General features: G+C 44.1%; 1 protein-coding gene across 1 annotated transcript in view; it reads right to left on the reverse strand.

The window, feature by feature from the left end:
- cpxm2 (carboxypeptidase X (M14 family), member 2) overlaps positions 1-22,815 on the reverse strand; it is a 39,878-nt gene that overhangs the window by 4,278 nt on the left and 12,785 nt on the right. The window contains exons 3-12 of the mRNA XM_088324290.1: positions 21,583-21,692; positions 19,441-19,580; positions 16,965-17,049; positions 13,217-13,367; positions 13,066-13,154; positions 8,742-8,865; positions 6,718-6,914; positions 4,381-4,560; positions 1,565-1,862; positions 127-266 (exon numbers count right to left, since the gene is read on the reverse strand). Coding sequence (XP_088180416.1) covers positions 127-266; positions 1,565-1,862; positions 4,381-4,560; positions 6,718-6,914; positions 8,742-8,865; positions 13,066-13,154; positions 13,217-13,367; positions 16,965-17,049; positions 19,441-19,580; positions 21,583-21,692 — 1,514 coding nt within the window. The remainder of the gene's footprint in view (positions 1-126; positions 267-1,564; positions 1,863-4,380; positions 4,561-6,717; positions 6,915-8,741; positions 8,866-13,065; positions 13,155-13,216; positions 13,368-16,964; positions 17,050-19,440; positions 19,581-21,582; positions 21,693-22,815) is intronic.

A 22,815-nucleotide genomic window follows, 5' to 3' on the forward strand; every position in this document is an offset into this window, starting at 1 on the left:
TTTGTTGTGGAGAAATGACCTAGTACAGAAGGCCATGTCTACTTGACCAGTTGTTTACGATTGTTTGCCCAACGATGTTTTTCTTGTCGCCTGGGCTTCGTGTGTCGCTGGGTTTTGTTTTTTTGCCTGTTCCATGAAGACGAGAAGAGACTCGCGATTGTTCTCCCACTCTTCTGGCAGTTCGCTCTCGTGAGGAAATTTGTCACAGCCCACGTACATGGACAGCTCCAGGCAGTTGGTGTGCAAGTAGCTGAAGTCGTTCATACCTGCAAAAAAACCTCTCCGTTAAAGTCTCGTTCCTGTCTCACCTTTCAATAAATAAAGCACTTTTAACTTATATCCCCTTCCGCAGTTACATAAGGCTCACTTTGACCTCCATTTGAACTGTTTTAGAACAAGGTGCAAGCAGAGCACTTTCTTAAAGGTGTCACAAAATTCTGCAAACGAAACTTTTCCGGCCGTACAGTATTTCCTTTCGGTGTCCTCGGGCAAGAGAGAAGGAAGAGTGCTTTGTGTGAAGAGATTCGCCTAACCCTACCGCACACCCAATCAAATTGCTGTGTCTAACTGGGCGGCGTTTTTGGTAGTTTAAGTCATGTTTATTTGTATATCCCCTAATCACGAGAAGTCTCAAAGGGCTGTACAGACTAAACCATCCTCCTGATCTAGAACCTACATGAGGGCAAGAGAAAACTCAAAACCTCTTGCGACCCCTTCTCAAGGTTCCTTAAGTACAGTACTTTAAAACGACCGGAACTGCCTATAAAGTCCTGCAAGAGTAAAATCGAATAAAACAAAATAATACAAACCACTTTTGGCCTCCTCCCTAGCTAACTTAGCTAACATTCGACTTTTTTTGCTAATTATCAAGATAACTTTTGGCCTCCTTTTTAGCTAGCCTAGCTAACATTCGACTTTTTTGCTAATGATCAAGCTAACTTTTGACCTCCTTTCTAGCTAGCCCAGCTAACATATTATTTTTTTTTCTAGTTATCAAGCTAACTTTTGGCCTCCTTTCTAGCTAGCCTAGTTAACATTCGGCTTTTTTGTTAATTATCAAGCTAACTTTTGGCCTCCTTTTTTGCTAGCCTAGCTAACATTCGATTTTTTTTTGCTAATTATTAAGCTAACTTTTGACCTGCTTTCTAGCTAGCCTAGCTAATATTCGACTTTTCTTGCTAATTATCAAGCTAACTTTTGGCCTCCTTTCTAGCTAGACTAGTTCATATTCGATTTTTTTTTGCTAATTATCAAGCTAACTGGGATCCAGGGTAAATGTGTGATAAAGAATTTAAAGAAAAAAATAAGATGAAAAGATGAATGTCTGAGGAAATAGGCAAATAGACGTTTGGAAAGCCAAAACCGGAATCCAACAAGGATCTGATTCACGACAGCGCTCCACACCAAGGTCCCGGTAGGAATCGGACTATTCCTTTACTCTTGACTGTTGAACTTTGAGAATCATCTTGTTATAGCACATACCCATGGATTTGGGATACCCTCAAGCGGAGACTGACTTTTAAAACCGAGTAACTAGTAACTTTCGACCAATGCTGTTACTAACTTCCGGCCGCCGTGTGCCAGGAGGCTCCGTTGATGGTCCCGTCCTCCTTGGCGAAGTCGTCCCGGTGGCAGACGCGGCGGTTGGCGGCCGTCATGAGGCGATGGGTGGAAGCGTAAGCGAAGGACAACCATCGGAAAACGTGATCGTCGGGGGTGGGCGTGGCCTCCCGGGTGACGCCCTGAGAACGGGTCTTGTCGTAGGGGAAGGTGACCACCAGTTCGCCTCCCTGGAGGTTGCCTCCTAACGCGAAGGGGATCTTTTCCATCCAGGTGATCAAAGCTCGCGTCTCCACGGCAACCTACAGGTGGATGGAGAAAAGAGGTGAGCTTTAAAAGGAGGGGTGGACAGCTGACTGCAGGGGGCGAGGGCTTACAGACAAATCTATTCATCGATGACTAATGATTGCAATTGGACAGTATCCAGAAATGGAGAAGGAGATCTTAGAGTGATTTGAAGCCCAGGGACAAAAATGGATATGGAGTGTCTCAGCCGAGTGTTTCTTTGGAAGCTCTCAAGATTGCATAAACCGAGAAATATGAAGGGTCAAATGCTACCTTTTCTTCTATTATTTTTTTTAAATTAATTGTCTATTTTAAAGCAGTTTTAGGGGGTCGGCCTTTTTGCAAGCGTATACGTTTTTTTTGTAACTAGATAGTTACTTTCAGACTAACGTGCTACATGACAAATCAAGTCATGTTCATGTTTTATTGCTCCTAATTCGAGAAGTCTCAAAGGACTTTACAGACTACAGACTTAAAACGCCATCACCTGATCTGCAACCTACATGAGGGCAAGGAAAAACTCAAAAGCTCAGCAAGAGGAAAATGAAGAAACCTTCCAGAATGACCAGGCCAAAATGGATGTTCCAAGGGCAGAATGACTCTTTAAATGAAGTAACTCGTAAGTGGCAAGGATCAGGCATGCCACCTACCCCCAGAGGGCGCCAACAGGGTGTGGAGCAAGACCCATTTGTGCCTAATCTCTCCACACCTGGTTGCGATTACCCCGCCCCTTTCATAAAGACTGATCGGACTACATTCTGTGTATGGTTATTAACACGATCACCCTGTTTTAAAAATCAATCCTGGTGTCCGCTACTTTATGAGGTTTGGTTTTTGTCTCTTTTTTTTATGATCCTATTTACTTTGTTCCTGTGTTTTTGGGACGTTATCCTTTTTGGAGCATCTGATCAGGCTTTTCAGTCCACCTGAAATCCAGTAACTCATTACCGCTAACTCGTAACCCTAACCCTTCACTTCTTTTTGATCCCGAAGGAAGGAGTTTCTGTTTAGACATTCTTTTCCAGTTCTTCCGAACGCCCCGAGACGTTTTCTGCAACCTTCTCCTAAGGATGGCGGGGGGGGGGCCGGGTGTCCTAGCGCCTCGCCATCTATTTTGGGGTTCCCCCCGGCGGGTGACTCACGGCAGAAAACGTCAGCGCGCTTTTTATAGACGGACGGATTCTATTTGCGCTCGTCGCTATCAGACGGCGCCGTTTCCGTTCCTCCGGAAATAGACGGCGCTTCGTCCCCCACCTCGGCTCCTGCCTCGCTTTTTCTCTTTCATCCTCTGCTGGCATGATGGCCCCTGGCTGTGAGAGTCGCCAAACTGGAAATGATGGGGGAGTTCGGGAGAGACTTCGTCAATGAAAAATGCTTTGCTTTTATAGAGCGCTTTTCAAGAATTCCCCATTCACGCACACACTCGCACAGCGATAGCAGAGTCAGCCATTCAAGGCGCCTACCAGCTTATCAGGAGCATTAGGGGTTCAGTGTCATGCCCAAGGACATTTCCTCATTTAACTCGGCGGAGCCAGGAATCAAACCTCCAACCTCTTCGTTCCCAAGTCGAGCGCTTTACAATACACTTCACACAATTACCCATTCTCATACACCGATAGCGGAGTCAGCCACTAGTTGCTTATCAGGAGCAATAGGGGTTCAGTGTCTTGCCCAAGGACACTTCCTCATTTAACTCTGAGGAGCCAGGAATCAAACCTCCAACCTCTGAATCCTAAGACGAGCGCTTTACAATGCACTTCAACTTTACCCATACACACACACACACTGATAGCAGCAACAGTCACCTGCTTATCAGGGGCAATAGGGGTTCAGTGTCTTGCTCAAGGACACTTCCTCATTTAACTCGGCGGAGCCAGGAATCAAACCTGCAACCTCTGAATCCTAAGACGAGCGCTTTACAATACACTTCACACGATTACCCATTCTCATACACCAATAGCGGAGTCAGCCACTAGATGCTTATCAGGAGCAATAGGGGTTCAGTGTCATGCCCAAGGACACTTCCTCATTTAACTCGGAGGAGCCAGGAATCAAACCTCCAACCTCTGAATCCTAAGACGAGCGCTTTACAATGCACTTCAACTTTACCCATTCACACACACACACTGATAGCAGCAACAGTCACCTGCTTATCAGGGGCAATAGGGGTTCAGTGTCTTGCTCAAGGACACTTTGGTATTCAACTCTGAGGAACTAACTAGAATTTAACTGTTCAAAGGTTTGAGCTGGCTTAGAGGGAATTAAACCTGCGACATCTTTTGTCACAATTTTCAATGCATTTAATGAGTGGTTCTCATATAGTGGCGCAGGTCCCTAAAGGGGTCGAAAGATTTTTTTTTATTTACTTTTCAAAGAATGAAATGCAATTGCACCTCCACTGCACTAGGGAGCAGTGGCGCGATCATTGGCAGTGTTTTGTTTACGTTTGAGCTTCACGCCGTGCGAATACCCCAGCAATATGATGCGATCAAAGGATAGAGGATTTCTTCTTCCGAGGGGGGGCAATGCACTCACCGAAGCGTTTTTAGACAGGTACCAATCGGGAATGGGCACGTAGTGGTTGGCCGCCCTGCGAGGGATTCTCTTTTTGGCTTCGGCCTCCCACGAAATGGAGTTCAGGTCGGGGAAATTGTGATGGATGTCGATCCCGTCGTTGCTCCACCGGCCCAGGGACCAACCGCTCAGCTCCGAGCCCTGAAAAAAAACCCAACGCGGCTTCAGTTTTCATGGTGAAGGATTTGATACGTTTGACTATAAAGGGTTTTATACGATTGACTCATAATGCAATGAAGGTTTTCACTGAGTGGGCTTTAGTTCAATGTACAAGGTCAGGGCAGGCTGTTTGAAATGCATCGTATTTTGTCTAGTTTTGTTGATAACAGGACTCTGACGGAGGACGGCAGGCGTTGTTTTAAGAAACGCTGGGTGTCGTTTTGAGTACCACAGACATCGGCAGTAGCTCAGGAGGTAGAGCGCTCGTCTCGGGATCAAGGGATCCCGGTTCGAATCCCGGCTCGTCCGTGTTACATGTCGAAGCGTCCTTGGGTAAGACACTGAACCCCTAATACCCCCAATAAGCAGGTTAGCGCCTTACATGGCTGCAAGGCCGCTATTGGGAAATGTGGAGCACATTGTAAAGCGCTTTGGGAAGTCATTGACTTGAAAAGCGCTATAGAAACGCAGATCATTTCATTGCGTTTCATTTCTTCTCCGAGATGGTAAAGCCCAGGGGGCTTCCTTGGCACGACCATGGGAGGAGTCGGCACGCCATTATGCAAGGAGAAAATAGGAGATAGGAGAAAGTTAGAAGACTTGAGAAAAAGGCTTCCCAGAGACTCCAACGTCACTAATTTGGCCGTTTTCGATGGAGTACTGTTAAATCGTTAATGAAATGAAATCCGCCCCCGTGTGAAAATGTCGGCTTTCTTGTTCATCTTTTCCCTTGAGAAACGAGCGCGCATAAATTGTTGTGTGAATGTAGGTCGTGTTTGGTTAACGGAGTCAGATGACTCATTGGAACAATTTGGTAAACGCTATATTTTGATCATTTAATTTCCAACAATGGGGAGGACAACCTGTGATTAGGTGAAGACGTGCAGTTAAGGGGAGGCAGGAATGGCTGTGCCTCACCAGTTCAAATGGAAATATGAAATGAAAAATACTTGACATGGTTATTGTAGAGTCATCGATATAACATCGAGCTAAACCACCAAAGAAGGACTGTGACCGCAGTGTTACTGAGGCTTTGCTTTCCTTCTCTGGATGGTGAAAACTTCACCCTGGAATGCCTTAAGATCCTGTCAATAAGTTCACAAAAATCAAGTCTGAACTTTTACAATTATTTCTATATTCAACTTTTTTAAGAAACGGACACCATGTTATTTCTTCAGTATGGATGTAGATGGGTTAGAACACGCACCCTTCCTGTCAGTCATTGTGTGAGACTACTAATGACAACGAGATCAGAACAGGAAGTGAGACTGAAAAACCGGAAGTAGTACTATTTTGCCTAAAATTTGCATTGAGTTTTTCCTTGCCCTCATGTAGCTTTTAGATCAGGGGATGCTGTCATGATCGTCTGTAGTGTGTACAGCCCTTTGAGTTTTCTTGTGATTAAGGGAGTCACTAATTGACCCGACTTAACTATTTTTAACAATTGTCACTTAATCTATCAATTGCATAACCGAATTTTGAAAAGCATCAACTGGAACGCCTCCGGTGACTGACATCACCAGCCTTTAAAAGAGCGGCGCGGACGCTGTTCAAAATCTCTTCTACAAGCGGACCTCCTGCCCGGAAGGGGGGGTGTCACGGAGGCCGGGACTAAGACGGTCGACCTGGGTCTCCAGGCATAAATATTTTTAAAGGGGGAACTGAATACAACGAGGAACTTCCAATGAAGGAGAAATGCTTCCAGGTGAATTTTTTTCAATTTGTTGGCATTGTCGTGTGTTTTGTAGTCAATATTTGATTCCAGGGATTGTCTTTGATGCGGACGTGCGAAGAAATTGAGGACGGCCGTGGGACGTCATGGTGAGTTACCTCGGCTTTATTGTTTTGGGATAGCTTATTTGATGGGGATTTTTCTCCGAGGAGTATATTTTGAAACGGTGATCATATCTTGAATCCCAAGAGTTAGCGCTTTCTGGTGACATCGTACAGAGGGGTTAAGGTACCATATAGAATTAAAACTCTTTCTGTGAAGATCTCAATGCGGGCCCGTGCGGCTTATAGTCAGGTGCGGCTTATGCATGTACAAAAGGGTTTTTTTTTCATTGAAAAATACACTAGGTGCCCCTTATAGTCCACCAGGTTGCTTTCTTTGCGACCCCGACTGTAATCAGGACCCACCGCTTGAAAGGCTTTCTCGTAGCCGTCGGGGTTGACGGAGGGTAGCAGGTGGATGCGCGTCTGCTCCACCAGGTGTCGAACTCGCTGGTTGCCGGAGAGATACTCCAAGCACATGAATTGCATCAGGAGCAGGAGCAGCTCGCGACCCAGAACCTCGTTGCCGTGGGAACCGGCCGTGTAGCGGAACTCCGGCTCGCCTGTATGCTCGCAAAACACAGACAATGGTTGACGGCAGGAACCCCAAAGACCCGCTCTTTGATTCTTTTCCGCTATTTTAGCGGCTGATGACTCCGTGATTTATCCTTTCTTTACGGACCGAAGCCGTTGATGAGAGCTACGAGACCTGACTTTGAAGTAAGGAAATCTATTCTGAAACCAGAGGTCGTAGTAAAAACACAATTTAGGAAGGACTTCAACCCGCGACCCTCGTTGATATTTTAGCCATGAAAATGTCAGAAATCGTGTTATGATGACTTTTGGCCCTTTTGTTTCAGGAAAACTTTCAAAATTAACCCTAAATAACAATCTATGCTATCTATTGAGAGACTTGATGATGAAAACCCATAGAAACAACTGTAAACTACATGTATTTTGTAAAACAATTTAGGATGAAAAAAACAACAAAAAAACGACTTGGAACCTAGAATATGAACACGTTGTAACCCGGAATGATGTACTCTTATAAATATATACATAAGATTTTTTTGAGTATTGCTCTCTCAGTTGTCCACATATTGTCACAATCTTCACCATGACCAGGCGTTTTATGGGCCTGTGTAGGAGATAGGGAAGCAAACTTATTGCCCCTTTGACATTCAAAACTAAAAAAATTAATGTCAAAAGGATTTAAACCTGTTTTCATTGGTTACAAACAAAAAATTCTTTAAAAAATGAGTTACTTATTATGCCCTCTGTGTGTCAATTCTTGCCTGTGATTAGCCCGTTGCCACACGTGGATGCCTGTTTAATGCCATTGTGGGAAGTGGCCTTTAACTTGTGGGTGTTTAAAACTACATTGTGGAAATCTATATTGAATCAATCTGATTGTTTTTTTATAGTTAGGTAATTTAAATAGCGCTTGTAAAATGGGGGCACCGGCGCCCCTATGGCAATAAGAGGGTTAACCCACTTATTGGGTTGAGCCAGGTCTCCACAATCATTAAAATACAAGAGTCCCAAATGTAGGGGTTTTCCCACGAGTTTGAGCTCCAGGTCCACAAGCTTTAACCCACAACAAACATTTTACCCAGAAGCCCTAGCAAAGAATGTAAAGCAATTTGATCAGAAGAGCGACAGTTTGTAGTCTTCCTTTGGCTCATTCTCGCTTGCACTACTTATGACAGCAACATCTAGCGAACAAATATGAAACACCGTCCCTTTAAGTAGAGTCGAATGTTTGTACGAGCGCTGTTTTTATGGAAAACCCCTTTTAAGTGATGCTAACGGCTAAATGCTAACAGCTTCATGCAAAAAATTTATGCTGATGGCTACATGCTAAGGACTTTATATTTACAAATGATAATAATGGACACATGTTAATGAGTAATGCTAATGGATACATGCTAAAAAGTGATGCTAACAGGTAATTGCTAATTCCTTCTTGCCAAAAAATTATGCTAACGTTAACAGCTACATGTTTACATATTATGCTAACGGCTACATGTTAATGAGTTATGCCAATGCTTACATGCTAAAAAGTGATGCTAACGGCTAAATGCTAACGTGCCTCATGCTAAAAAAATATGCTAATCGCTACATGCTAACGAGTTCATGTTTGAAATTATGCTAATGGGTACATGTTAATGAGTTATGCTAATGGGTACATGCTAAAAAAATATGCTAACTGCTAAATGCTAATTCCTTCTTGATAAAAAAATATGCTAATGCTAACGGCTACATGTTTACAGATTATTCTAACGCCTCTGCCGGGTCTGTTGTTCGAGCTTTGGGAAAGTGAAATTGAAAGTGGAAAAAAGGGAACTTCTTCGTGGAGAACAATCATTTATTCGGTTTTTCAAACTCACCCACTTCGTGCTCTCCGGGGTTGTCGGAAATCTCGATGGCGTAGAGTTTCAGTCCCCCGTGACTTTTCCCGATGTTGTAGATGCGAGTGATGTTGGGGCACATTTCGTTCACCACCTTCATCAGCTGTGCACGCGCAAAAAAAACAACAACATTTCTACTTACTTTCAAGCTGGGGTCTCACAATTGCGACCAGGGGCCACTAGATGTCGCTGTATTGAGTCATGCTACCAAGCAAAAGGAAGAATATCAATACTAAAAGTGACCAAACTCTCAGCCCGATAGATGTTAATGTAGTTTGTGGCCCCCTGCTGGAATAAGAACGCTAAATGCTAGTGCAGCCTATGCTAATGAATCAGGCGATTAGCATGCTAATGTTGGATGTACGTCTGCCCTCAAATAGGATTGGCTAGCTACTTCCATATTAGCAATCACGATTAGCAATCGAATCACGTAATAATACATTTAAATTGAAACGCAATCAAGAGGGGGCGCTGTTGAACTGAAGCTTAAAGAACAGCGGATGCACCTTGCGCGAAACTTGCCGAGGTTTTTGCCTTTGAGCCGAGTTTCATGATATGTCACGGTTGCCATGGCGCCCAATTGGCCCCGCCCGTGTGGCGCAAGCTGCGGCTCATTAACAGATTGGCTTTCCGTCCGTTTAAGCTCAGTGCTCTCATTTTTCCTTTGTCAGTCCGTCAACGATCCTCTGCCAGCCAGACGTGGGTTCTGACTCGGTCCTGTTTTCCTGTTGGTATTTCCTGTCTGGTATTGTTCATGTTTATTTTGTCCTGTTATATATTGGTTTCCTATTTCTTTCCCGTCTATTTTTGTCCTGTTTATTATTCTCTCCAGTTTTTGTTCCCGTCTAGTTTGTCCTGTTTTATTTCAATATCCTGTTTTGTATCATTCCTGTCTGTCCCGTCCTGTCCGGCATCGACCCCATCGGTCCGATATCTGCTCGGGCAATTGGTATCGATCTGGTCGGCCTCTGGCTTCCTATCATTCCGCGCCAGACCGCTGCCTAACGTGCATGACTCCCCATTTCTCGTGAAAAAAAAAGCTTGTTTGAGAACGTCACGCGTTTGGGTCCTGATCCTGTTCCGGTTCATGACATATCAATTTCATTATTTTATGATCTAAGTCATTTTTTTAATCAACTAGATATCTTATAATACATTTTGCTTGAAAAAAAAGGATATTTAGAGACAGCCTTATCGGAGCTTTTCTTTGGGAAGCGCCCCAAACTCACTCAGTTTGAGACCCCTGTACTGGATAGTTTATGTAGTTTTACTTATCATCACTGTTTTTATAACTGATTGAGTTTTTTCTACCACTAGGGGGCACTTAGTAATACACTGTCCCTTTAATTTCAGAGTAAAAAAATGTGCATATTAATTTTTTTCATAGACATTTAGTACTCGTAAAGTAAACTGCCTAGGAATAACAGCTGCTGCAAATAGCTCATTTGTCGTACACTCTGCTGCAGCAGCACTGACTGTACCCCGTGGTTTTTGTTAGTTTTCACAATGTTGCTACTTGACGCATTTGCACTGTGCATTGTGTTCTGCATTCTGATTGGTTAAACAGTCTCCTCACTTAATAGCATCTGACTGCACAGTAATTATTGGTTAAATAAGCTAAAAGTGTATGCAATATCTTTATTCGTGAAACAAACGATTGAGCTTGTAAAAAGAGTTGGTTCTTTGGTTTCAGTGCGTAACAGAGGATTTCATGGTATAATACCAGGTGCATCCAAAAATCCCAGATTGGTCAGAAATTTGGAAGTGCGCTTTATAATCCAGTGCGCCTTATATAGCGCAAAGGATGGTGGATAGAATTGAAAATGCAAGGTTACAATTGAATGATAACTGTTCTGCCTTTGAGAAGCATGCAGAACGGTTTTAGAGTGCCCTCTTGTGGTTAAACATGTGAATTGTTTGTTGGTAAAATTGGACAATAATAATCTGAAAATATGAAATGTATTGCGATGACTTGAATCTGGTAACGTTTCAGATCGGATTATTGTAAACGTATAATACATTGACTTCAAAATTGAGCATCACAGAGTCCTTACAGTTGAGTCAAATGTTTTCTTCTTTCTTGTGATCTAGTCCACTCAATCCACCATTTCCCCCGTGGAGTAAAGCTGCGTTTATCTGTTTGATGTTTCCCCGTATATACAATAGTAGAGTGTTCCTTTGTTCCTCCCCCAACAATTTTGTGACCGAGCTGTGATTAAAAAAGGGGAGTTGTTGAAGTTTTGGTCAAATGAGAATAGCATGAGGCACGTTAGCATTTAGCCGTTAGCATCACTTTTTAGCATGTAAGCATTGGCATAACTCATTAACATGTAGCCGTTAGCATAATATGTAAACATGTAGCTGTTAACGTTAGCATAATTTTTTGGCAAGAAGGAATTAGCAATTACCTGTTAGCATCACTTTTTAGCATGTATCCATTAGCATTACTCATTAACATGTGTCCATTAGCATCATTTGTAAATATAAAGTCCTTAGCATGTAGCCATCAGCATAAATTTTTTGCATGAAGCTGTTAGCATTTAGCCGTTAGCATCACTTAAAAGGGGTTTTCCACAAAAACAGCGCTCGTACAAACATTCGACTCTACTTAAAGGGACGGTGTTTCATATTTGTTCGCTAGATGTTGCTGTCATAAGTAGTGCAAGCGAGAATGAGCCAAAGGAAGACTACAAACTGTCGCTCTTCTGATCAAAATAATGTTCTCGTTTGAATTGTTGTTCGCACGTCTTCGCTGAAATTAGGATGTATCTGTAGATTAAGCAAACTTTTCTGATTTAAATGTATTTTTTACACCACCTTAGCTCTTAAGTAGTTTTAATTCCATGCGCCTAATCATTTGGTGCACCTTATAGTGGGGAAAATACAATCATTGTATAAAAAACAAATTCCGCTTCAGGGTTTTGCCTATCACGGGTCATATTTTGAATGAACTAGGGATGACGGTATTGGAATTGTCCTGGGGCCCGAGAAGACGCCATTTCTTTCATCTCCTTCATTTTGAAACACCCCGCCCCATCCTTATTTTCACGGCCCCGGTCGCTACGACGATGGATTCTTCTCTATCGAGGAATCCGCAAGTGCGTTATGTAAAGACGGCAAGGTCGAGGGCCGGGTCGGCTATCGGCTAGCTACACGCTCAAAAGAAATGTCAAAAGGAGCCGGGTTAGCCGGGAGGACGTAACGAGTCCCTGGCGATTTGGAAATAGCGCCTCCTATCTTCTATCGGGGCCTCCCCTTCAAGTTCCAGAACCCGGAAGGAGGCGATCCGTTTAGTGGCCTTTGATTGCGATACTGGAGATTTTCAAGGCCTCAAAATTGTTCAGAAATAAAACAGGACTCGCTGTCGCCACTCTTAAAGGGACAGTGTGTATTACCTGTATTGCAGGGGGGGGGGGGCAAACTCATTTTAGCAAAAGGGCCTACGTGGTGGGAACAAGTATTCTCAAGGGGGGTGGATTAGTTGACAAAGAAAAGCAAAATAGAGGAATGAAGAGAGAGAAATAGCGAAAGAGTGAGAGAAAGAGGGAGAAAGAGAGAGACAAAATGACAAAGAGAAAGAAAGAGGGAATGAAATTGACAGAAAGAAAGATAGAAAAAGAGCGAGGGAGAGAGATAAGAGCACAAAGGGAAGAGAGAACGAGATAGCAAAAGGGAGAGGGAAATATTTAAAAAATAAAGGATAAAAGAGTAAAAAAGAAAAAGAGCGAAATATAGAATAAAGAGAGAGAGATAAAGAGAAAGAGAGAAACAAAGAGTCATAAAAAGAAAGAAAGAAATGAAGGAGAAAAGAAAAGGGAAAAGAGGGAGCAAAAGAAAGAATGAGAGAAAGAGAGAAAAAGGTCAAGAGAGACAAAATGACAAAGAGAAGGAGAGCGAGTGAAAGAGAAAGCAATAGCGAGTGAGGTCGAGAGAAAGAAAGATAGAAAAAGAGAGAGTGAGAGAGAGATAAGAGGAGAGGGAGAGAGCATAAAGGGAGAGGGAGAGCAATATAGCAAAAGAGAAAGAGCAATATAGCAAAAGGGAGAGGGAAATTATTAAAGAAATTAAGAAAGAGAGATAGAGTGATTGTGTAAGAAAGAAAGAATGAGAAAGAGCAAAATAGAGAGAGAGAAAGAGTCAGAGAAAAAAAGAAAGAGAAGGAAAGAAAGGTAGTAGAGTGAAAGAGAAAATTAAAAAGAAGGATGGAAGAAAGAGCAAAAAACAGAGCGAAAGAGAGAGAGAAATAAAGACAAAAAGAAAGAAAGGAAAGCCGAGAATCCCCAGAGGTAACGAAAGGACCAACCTGCCTCATTTCTTTGTAACTGTGAAGGCTGAAGTCCAACTCGTCAGTGGTGATGACTTCATTGCGCCGGTGGTAATAGTTGTCGGGGTCTGCGGCGTCAACGTTCACATGGAAATCAAGCCAAAGAGCCACCCCCAAACTCCCAGCCTACCCGGGAGGGGGCAGCCCAGGATCTCCGCCCTCATGCAAACGCCGCCGCTGCCGAACCAAGATTGAGGATTGATCCGGATGTAGCGAGCCACCAGGGCCCTCGGGAACAGGTTGCGCACCGGGATTTCCTTCTCTCGGTTCCCTTCGAAGATCTACTGAGGCGAGACGGACTCGTTTAGGTGAGCGGTTCCCTCGCTTTAACGTTTTCCCCACATTGTCGTGTCCGGCATGGTCGCCGTGGCGACCGTCTGGCCCCGCCCCCTGGGCACCGGCTGTAGTAGATCGGCTGATTTGCGTGTGTGCTACTTAAGGGTGGGTTGTGGGTATTGCGGGTGCTGGTGCATTGCGTTTTTTGTTCTGTCTGTCTTGAGGAAATCTGTGTCTGCACGTCTTGAGTTAAAACCTGTTTTGTGAGTGTTCCCTGGTCCTAGTTCCTGTTTGCCTGTAAAGCCTGTTTTTGTTTGTTTTGTCCCTGAATGTTGGACGACTTTTACTTCCTTAATAAAAGTATCGGACCGTTGACGCGAATGAGTTCATCCTTCCTGCCTCCTGCCTCCGTTCTGGTCCGGTCCCCGTGACACGCATTTTCCCAGTGGTACTTCCCCCAAATAGCAGAATTTGTTCCAGAATCTAGAATTTGTCATACCTTGAAGCAATTTTCCCCGTAAGAAATAACCAAAAACCATTTCATCTGTTCCTGTTGTTGGGAATTACATTTCAAAAAGTAGCGTGTTTACCAAATTGTTCAAATGAGTCATCTGACTCCGTTAACTAAACACACCCTACGTTCACTCAACAATTTATGCGCGCTCGTTTCTTGAGGGAAAAGATGAACAGGAAGCCGACATTTCCACACGAAGGCAGATTTTATTTCCCTAACAATTTAACTAAGTGTACTTTGTTGAAAACAGCCGAATTAGTGACATTGGAGTCTCTGGGAAGCCCTCTTCTCGAGTCCTTTAGCTCTCTCGTTATCGGCCCGCGTCTCCCCGCAAGATGGTGTGCCGGCTCCTCCCGTGGGCGTGCCAAGGAAGCCCCCCGGGCTTCACCATCTTGGAGAAGAGCGTCGCGATGTCTGCAATACCCGAAACAACACCGAGCGTTTCTACGTCATCGGGGCCTTTCCAGCGTCCGGATGCGCTAATGATCCAATTAGCCGTAGGTCCCGTTCCCGCCGTTCCTGTAGACAAGATGTTCCACCAGGGTGCCCTGACCTCGCACCACAGCACAGTCAGTGAATGTCTTTTGCATGATATGTCATTTGTATTCAATCGTATAAACCTAACCCTCACTTTCTTGTTCCTGACGGAGGTGCGTTGGTTCGCAGGGCGAGATCTTTGGATCTTCTGTGGTCCCTCAAATGCTTCCTGGCGCTGGACAAGACGTGACCCACAAACCCGGCCTCGTTCATCAAGGTAACAACATTTTTGGGCTGGACATTAAGCTTTGTTGGCATTTGTTTGGAACAGTTCTCAAAATGTGTGCTTCTCTAAAGAATTCCACTGTTGCCAACTCCCTTTTTCACACACAGTTTCTCATTTTTCTTTTTAACTACAAATGCACAAACGACAGTTTCTCCTGTCAACAATGTTCTTTGTTCTTTCATTTATTTCGAATTTTCTTGTCATGTAAATTATATCGGTTTAATATCGGTTTCCAGTTTCGTTCCTGTCTATTTTTGTCCTGTTTATTATCCTCTCCAGTTTTCGTTCCCGTCTTGTTTGTCCTGTTTTTTTTCGATATCCTGTTTCATTATCGATCCTGTCTGTCTGTCCTGTCCTGTCCAAACCTCTACCCCCCCAAGACTTGATCCTGTTTTCTTGTTGGTATTTCCAATCCGGTATTGTTCCCATTTACTTTTGTTTGATATTGGTTTCCAGTTTCGTCCCTGTCTATTTTTGTCCTGTTTATTATTCTCTCTAGTTTTCGCTCCTGTCTAGTTTGCCCTGTTCAATTCCGATATCCTGTTTCTATATCAATCCTATCAGTCCCGTCCTGTCCGGTATCGACCCCATCTGTCTGATATCAACTCGGGCTATTGGAATCGATCTCGTCGGTCTCTGGCTTCCTGTCTTTCCACGCCAGACCGCTGCATAACGTGCATGACTCCCCATTTCCCATAAAATAAAAGGCTTGTGTGAGAACATCACACGTTTGGGTCCTGATCCTGCTCTGGTTCATGACATTATATAAATTTCATTATTTTATGATCTAAATGATTTTTTTATCAACTAGATATCTTATAATACCTTTTACTAGGTCAAAAAAGGATATTTGGAGACAGCCTTATCGGAGCTTTTCTTTGGGTTGTGCTCCAAACACACTGTACTGGATAGTTTATGTATTTTTACTTATCATCATTGTTTTTCTACCACTAGGGGGCACTTAGTAATACACTGTCCCTTTTAATTTCAGAGTAAAAAAGATACATATCGCGCGTTTGGGTCCTGATCCTGTTCTGGTTCTTGACATACTCTTATCGGGACACCTGCAAAAGCCAGCTAGATCCAGTTTGAACGAAGGTTTGTTGAGAAGATGGCATTCCTTACTCAACCGGAAAATCCCAACAAGTTAAGTTTCATTTTCCATTTGGCCAATCTCTTTGCTATAGGACAGGGGTGAGCTATTTTTCGATGCTTGTTTGAGGGATGACTGTATCCTAATCTCGGACCCAGGGTATACCTTTTATTTTGCAATTTTTGTAATCCAAGTCCTCAACCCAACCGCTCTCTTCAGCTCTTTTTCTAAGTCAAATATTTAGTCGGAGACAAGACAGGCAAGAAAACTTATCATGCGAAACGTGGTCCCGCTCTCGCACTCCTTGTTTAATGTCATTAAAATTGAGAAGGTTTACGACACCCACGCCCGTTGCACCTTTTGGCATTTGAAGGGACAAATGTTGCCGTGTGGCATTTAGCGCAGAGAAGACATATGAGGGTCCGAGAGACCCGACGACTCCCCCGGCGACCCGGATGAAGCAAAGTCCGTCACATTTATAAGATCGAGTATTAGAGTTAGCGATAGTCACTGAGCTTCTCGATTCTGCAGGGTCGTTAGCGTTGATAGGGTTTGCGGTTGGATTTTAGTTTGTACGTGCTATACAGTGCCATAGTTCATGGTTAACCGCCAGGGTTGTCAGGGTACCAGTTCCTGTTGTGTGTCTTAGGCCAGTACAGTCTGGGGGCGTCCATCTATCGCTAGACTGTTTTTTAGGACAGGAGTTTGCTCCCCCACATGAAACAGATGGTTTCCATGGTTACTAGTAGCAGGTGAAGCCCCCTGATCCGACTCAGATGCAGCACCTTCATCGTTTGGTCGACGTTGTTTTTCGGTGTAAAGCGTCATACCGCTCTTCAGAGATGAATGAATGGATTCATGAAAGAGACAAAAGGTGGGAGTTTGACTTAGAGGGGACGAGCCTCCGGCATCAAAGCTCCCACTTGTCTGCCCTAACTACGTGTTGTGCAGTCCATGCCTGTTTTGTGTTCTTATGTGTGACAATACTAGTTTCTAAATCACCGAGGAAAACTTTTTTGAAACGTTGCGCTATTCGCGTCGCATCTCACTTTCGGCTTTCACGATTTTTAGATAAAAAACTGGCGATGATGTTACGTCCTTTGCTTTTGGGACGTTCCATTTCTATAAATGTCTCACTCTTGTTCCTGATTATAAATCCTCCATAAGAGATCGGCCATGTTTACCACTATCAATATTGGCATTAAGCGTAGGTAGGCAAAAGTCCTTCTCACCATGTCCTCGGAGCCGTTCTTGACCGAAACCCAAGCGTGGCTGTCGTTGCTCACCATCACCTTATACGACGTCACCCAATCGCTCCTGGTCCCGAACAACAAAATCCAATTCTTATCAATCACGATAAAGACAATTCCACGGAATCAAATACAAATAGGTGGTATTCATCATTTGATAGGCAGAGCAAAATAGCAATAGATATGTGACCTGATCCACCCAAATGAGTCATCATTTGGCTTTTAAGATTTGACCTAACCGACATTGGCTACCGGTCAGCTTAGAATTCGATTTTAAAGTTCTGTAGATATTGTAAAAAATGATACATGGACGGTTGCCATGGCGCCCAATTGGCCCTGCCCGTGTGGCGCCAGCTGCGGCTCGTTGACAGATTGGCTTCCCTTCTATTTAAGCTCAGTGCTCCCACTCTCCCTTTGTCAGTCCGTCAACAAACCTCTGCTCTGCAAGATGTGGATTTTGACTCAATCAAAGTTTCCTGTTGGTATTTCCTGTCCGGTATTGTTCCCGTTCATTTTGTCCTGTTTAATATCGGTTTCCAGTTTCGTTCCCGTCTAGTTTGTCCTGTTGAATTTTGTTATCCTTTTTTGACATCAATCCTGTCTGTCCTGTCCTGTCCGATATCTGCTCCGGAATTGGTATCAATCTCGTCGGCCTCTAGCTTCCTCTCATTCCACGCCAGACTGCTGCCTAACGCGCATGACTCCCCATTTCCCGTAAAATAAAAGCTTGTGTGAGAAACGTCACGCATCTGGGTCCTTATCCTGTTCCGGTTCATGACAATTTGTAACCTGAAACATTTGTAAGTAGAGACGCCTTTTCAATATAAATGCGCTAATCCGTTCTCAGAACCACAAAAGTATGATGTTTTTTTCAAACAAATCATAAAAGAGCAAACAAATAAATGATCAAATTAGATGACCGCACAATAAACATCAAAAGAGAGGCACTTCATGTAAAAACACATAAAAAAGTAAATAATGAAAATATGTATTTACCTTTTAGCATTAACTGGCGACACGAAGAGCATACCGGGTTGCCAGGTAGAACTGTATTTTTGACTGCGTATGCTGAAACACCTTCATAACTAGAGGTATTCAGGTACTTTGTAACCTGAAACATAGTAACTAGAGGTACCACTGTGTAGGTTTGACTTATGTGATACAAAACATGAAAGTAGCTAACAGTACTGGACAACGTCGTGCTGGACTCTCACAGTAAATGAGGTCAGCAACGTCCCATCATGCGTACGAATGCCGTGGTGTACACGCAGGCTTTAGTTTGTTGGAGATTCCTCAGCTTTCCGATAAAGACATCGGGCGGTCTTGTCCCGGAGGAATTCCCGACTCGACTAATGAAGGGCTTCCGTGGAGAGAAGCTCGGCAAGCTACACGGACCGAAGAGCTAATTGCCAGAAATTCTGTCTCGGGCTCTGTTGCGTTCTGACACCGACCTCGGATGGTGCAAACAGCGTTTTTTTTTCGACGTCTACAAGTCCAAAAAAAAGAAAAGAAACTGATGTATTTTTCTCCAATTAGGACAACTGAAGCAAATGTAGCCACAATTTTGGAGGCCAATTTCTGTCATTTGCATTTATGAATAAAAATCTACTCGGTGTATTGCTTTCGAAATAGATTAGTTTTGTTCTGATTTTGTCATGAAACAGGAAAAAGGAAGCAGAACCCAATCGCGTAACGTTACTCGCAGTTTATCAGAGGGAAGAGGAATGAGCGCACACTCGATCCGGGGATCGATGGTCGCGGAAGTGGATTGACCGGAACAGGGAAGTGGTCAAAATACAACAGATCGGGGCGAGAACAAAACCGGAGCAAAACACAGGCAAAAAAAACAGAGAATCACAGGGCTTGGCAAAACAAGAGCAAAAACACAGGCAAAAACGGGGATTCACAACAGAGTTTAGCAGGAGTTTCGCAGACGCTCCGACAAAAGGCGACTCTCAGGACAGCATTTAAATACTCCAAGGAAGCAATCTGTCAACGCGGTTTAGCTGGTGTCCATGGGCGGGGCCAATTGGGCGCCACGGCAACCGTGACAGATTTTGCGGCCAACCCAAAGGAAGGAAGCGTTTGACTGTAAAATTGTGTTTGATTTTGTTTTTTTAATTTGCAACACACCTTCAGAAACAAGGAAACGTCTCAGACAGTACCCAGAAAGAGTGAAGGGAGCTCTTGGAAAGATTTGAAGCCCGGAGACCAAATGGATATGGAGTGTCTCAGCTAAGATTGCCCCAAAAATATAAAGCTTCCGCAGGTTAGTTTCCATTATCTTTTTTTCTGATTTTTTTTCATTTTGTTATTTTTTTTCCTCTACCGTACGTCGGCCGAGACGAGTCAACCACAGACCTGAATATAGTCGAAACGTCACATTTTTGAAGCACCGGGGGGCCTTATCTTGGCCCCCGATTTGCTCCCGACGGGGCGGGCATCTGTTGGTACTCACGACCAGAGTGAACTTCGACCTTGCGTGATGACCCCCGTGAACTTGGTCAGCCTCCTGGCGTCGACCTCCAACCACTGCAGGGGGTCGTCCCTGCCGGCGCACCAGGCCCCGTCGTGGAGGTCGTCCTCGTAAATGCCCGCCTAAAAAAGGGCGATACGAATGGGCGTTTACTCCACGTGGACGGAAAATTAATGAAATGATGTGCATTTCTCTAGCGCTTTTCAAGTCAATGACTTCCCAAAGCGCTTTACAATGTGTTCCACATTTCCCAATAGCGGCCTTGTATTGCAGCCCTGTAAGACGCTAACCTGCTTATTGGGGGTAATTGGGGGTTCAATGTCTTACCCAAGGACACTTCGACATGTAACACGGACAAGCCGGGATTTGAACTGGGATCCCTTGATCCTAAGACGAGCGCTCTACCTCCTGAGCTACTGCCGCCCGATCATCCTGATAGGGTTTTCCGGTAATTCCAGGCGCACCCCGCGGGACCCCTGGTGGAGCTCGTTCTCATAAAGGCCCGTCTAAAATTGGGCAATACAAATGGGAATTTACTCCACCTGGACGGAAAATTTAACTGGGCAGGGCTTCACGTCAATTTTTTCACTGACCTGTGTTGATGATGCCGAAAAATAACCCCCCTCCCCCAGCATACGTCACTAAAATAACTTCTTTTGGGGGGAAATGTAATCGATCGGTAAAGCACAGAGAATTTACACCTTGTATAAAAATCACTTTTGAGTAAGTTAAAAATATTGATTTTTGCGAAATGACGCATCCCCTGATCTACAACCTACATGAGGGCAAGGAAAAACTCAAAAACCTCAACGTGAGGAAAATGAAGAAACCTTCAGAAGGGACAGTCTCAAAGGGCTGCACGGACCACAGACTTTTGCAAACCACAGACTATTATGAGAGCATCCCCTGATCTAAAACCTACATGAGGGCAAGGAAAAACTCGAAAACCTCAACATGAGGAAAATGAAGAAACCTTGAGAAGGGACCATTTCGCCAAAGTAAACATTTTCAACTTGCTCAAAAGAGATTTCATATTTATAAAAACAACTGAATAAAAATGGCACTGAGAAGAAAATCATATTCTGTAGATGACAAGCTGAAAATAGTCAAATGAAGAAAGCTGAGGTGACGATAAGTAGAAGTAGAACCGGAAGACGGGAACGGCAAATTGTTTCACTGGATTTTGTGATTTGAAATGAAAAGATGAGTTTGGTAAGCATGTTATCGGAAGAATTCATCTTAATATGTTACGTCATGACTGAAATCAACAGGCATGTCAATGACAGATTGGCTTTCTGTCTGTCTAAGCTCAGTGCTCTCACCCTTCCTTTGTCAGTCTGTCAACGAACCTCTGCCCCCGCAAGATGTGGGTTTTGACTCTGTCCTGTTTCCTGTTGGTATTTCCTGTCCGGTATTGTTCCTGTTTATTTTTTGTCCCGTTTAATATTGGTTCTCAGTTTCGTTCCCGTCTAGTTTTGTCCCGTTTATTATTCTCTCCGGTTTTTGTTCCCGTCTAGTTTGTTCTGTTTATTTCGATATCCTTATCAATCCTGTCTGTCCCGTTCTGTCTGGTATCGACCCCGTCTGTCTGATATCTACTCGGGCAATTGGTATCGATCTGGTCGGCCTCTGGCTTCCTGTCATTCCACGCCAGACCGCTGTCTTACGTGCATGATTCCCCATTTCCCTAAAATAAAAGGCTTGTGTGAGAAACGTCACGCGTTTGGGTCCTGATCCTGTTCCGGTTCTTGACAATCCGGCATGTTGTTCTCTTTTATTTTAAATTGCATTTTAAGATGACATGTATGCTTTTGCTGTTGGGTTTTATCATTTACATTTCCCCTGAAAATGCGACTTATACTCCGGTGCTACTTATATATGTTTTTATATTATATTCCGTTGCGACTTATCTATGTTTTTTCTTTCCTAATGATGCATTTTTTTGGCTAGTGCGACTTTCACTCCAGAGCGACTTATATATGTTTTTTCTGTCTTCCTGTTTATACTCCGGTGTGACAAATGTACGGTGTTTCCTTTCTAGTAATGCATTTTTTGTTTGCTGCGACTTATACTCCGGAGCGGAAAATCCGTCCAATTCCTCCCGTCCGTCAGGAAATACCCAACCTGTATGTTGAGCCTCCCTCTGTGCGCACCGAGGCCGTAACGTTTGATGGTGGAGGCGTGGAGTTGGAAGTCGTCGATCTTCAGCGTTTCCAATCCCATGGGAGGACACTCTGAACAAAAGAGCATAACCATACGGTGTTGGGTAAAACATTTCATTCATGTTACACGAAAGGTTTTATTGATTCATTTGGGGTTAATGTGTCACGATTACCGATGTGGATCAGCTGTGCCCGCTTCTTTGGCGCAAACTGCCTGGGACTCTGATTGGCTCCCTGTCCCTATTCAAACCCACTCCTATCTGTCCCCTTTTGTCAGTCCGTCTGCGAACCTTAGTGAACACTAGGCAAGTCTTTTTCAACCCTGACTCCCACCTGTTTTTTGCTCCCGTCTGTCCCCCGGCTTCGACCCGTTTTTGTCCCCGACCGCGTCCGCTCTCCTTTCTTGGCTCACGACTCGCTTCTGACGTTTTTCCTCTCCCGTCCCGGCGACCGACCCGTTTTTCCGTTCTCGATACCGCCGGCGCTCGCCACGGAAGTCCCACTTCCCCGTTCAGAGCGACCTGCTTCCCGCGTCCGGCAATCACCGAACGGCGGGCGCAACCCTTTCTCTTTCTTCCGATAAAACGTGATGAAATGAAACGCGACGCGAGTAGGTCCTGTCCCCGTTCTGCTCCTGACAGGAGGACCGAGGCGGTTCACAATATATCGAACTCCGGGAACTTTAACTTAAGGGTATACTCACTTTTGTGACCAATTTTCTGGATTCGCTTCTTTTGAAAAAACAAACGGGGAGGGAATAAAAAGTCGCATAGTTTGGAGGAAGGTTTTCATTTTGCAGCTGGAAGCGGGAGCAAAAAAAAGAGAGAGAAGATTGGAAGATGTTTTTGCGCCGCAATAGAAGAAGAAGAATCGGGGCCAAAGTTGGAACATTCTAACGGCGTGATTTATCCTTTTTACAGCACGAGTGTGAAAAGTGTACGTGAAGCCAGACAAAGAGGTTTCTTTTTACGAGCGCTTGCATAACACCGGCCGAATGTGCTCTCGTTCCAAGAGAGGAAGCCTTCAAACTTGAACATTTCTTGAAATGATAACACTGAAATCTAAATTGCTGCGTAGAGGAAAAGACATATCACATCATTTTTCACATTTTTGTCACGATTACTGATGCGCCAACAGCCACGGACCCCGATTGGCTGTTGGACTCTTTTTAAACCCCTGCCTTCCTGAAACACTC

This window comes from Urocampus carinirostris, chromosome 19 (genome assembly GCF_059441175.1).
Source record: "Urocampus carinirostris isolate Australia breed hairy pipefish chromosome 19, RoL_Ucar_1.0, whole genome shotgun sequence".
Classification (NCBI taxonomy): domain Eukaryota; kingdom Metazoa; phylum Chordata; class Actinopteri; order Syngnathiformes; family Syngnathidae; genus Urocampus; species Urocampus carinirostris.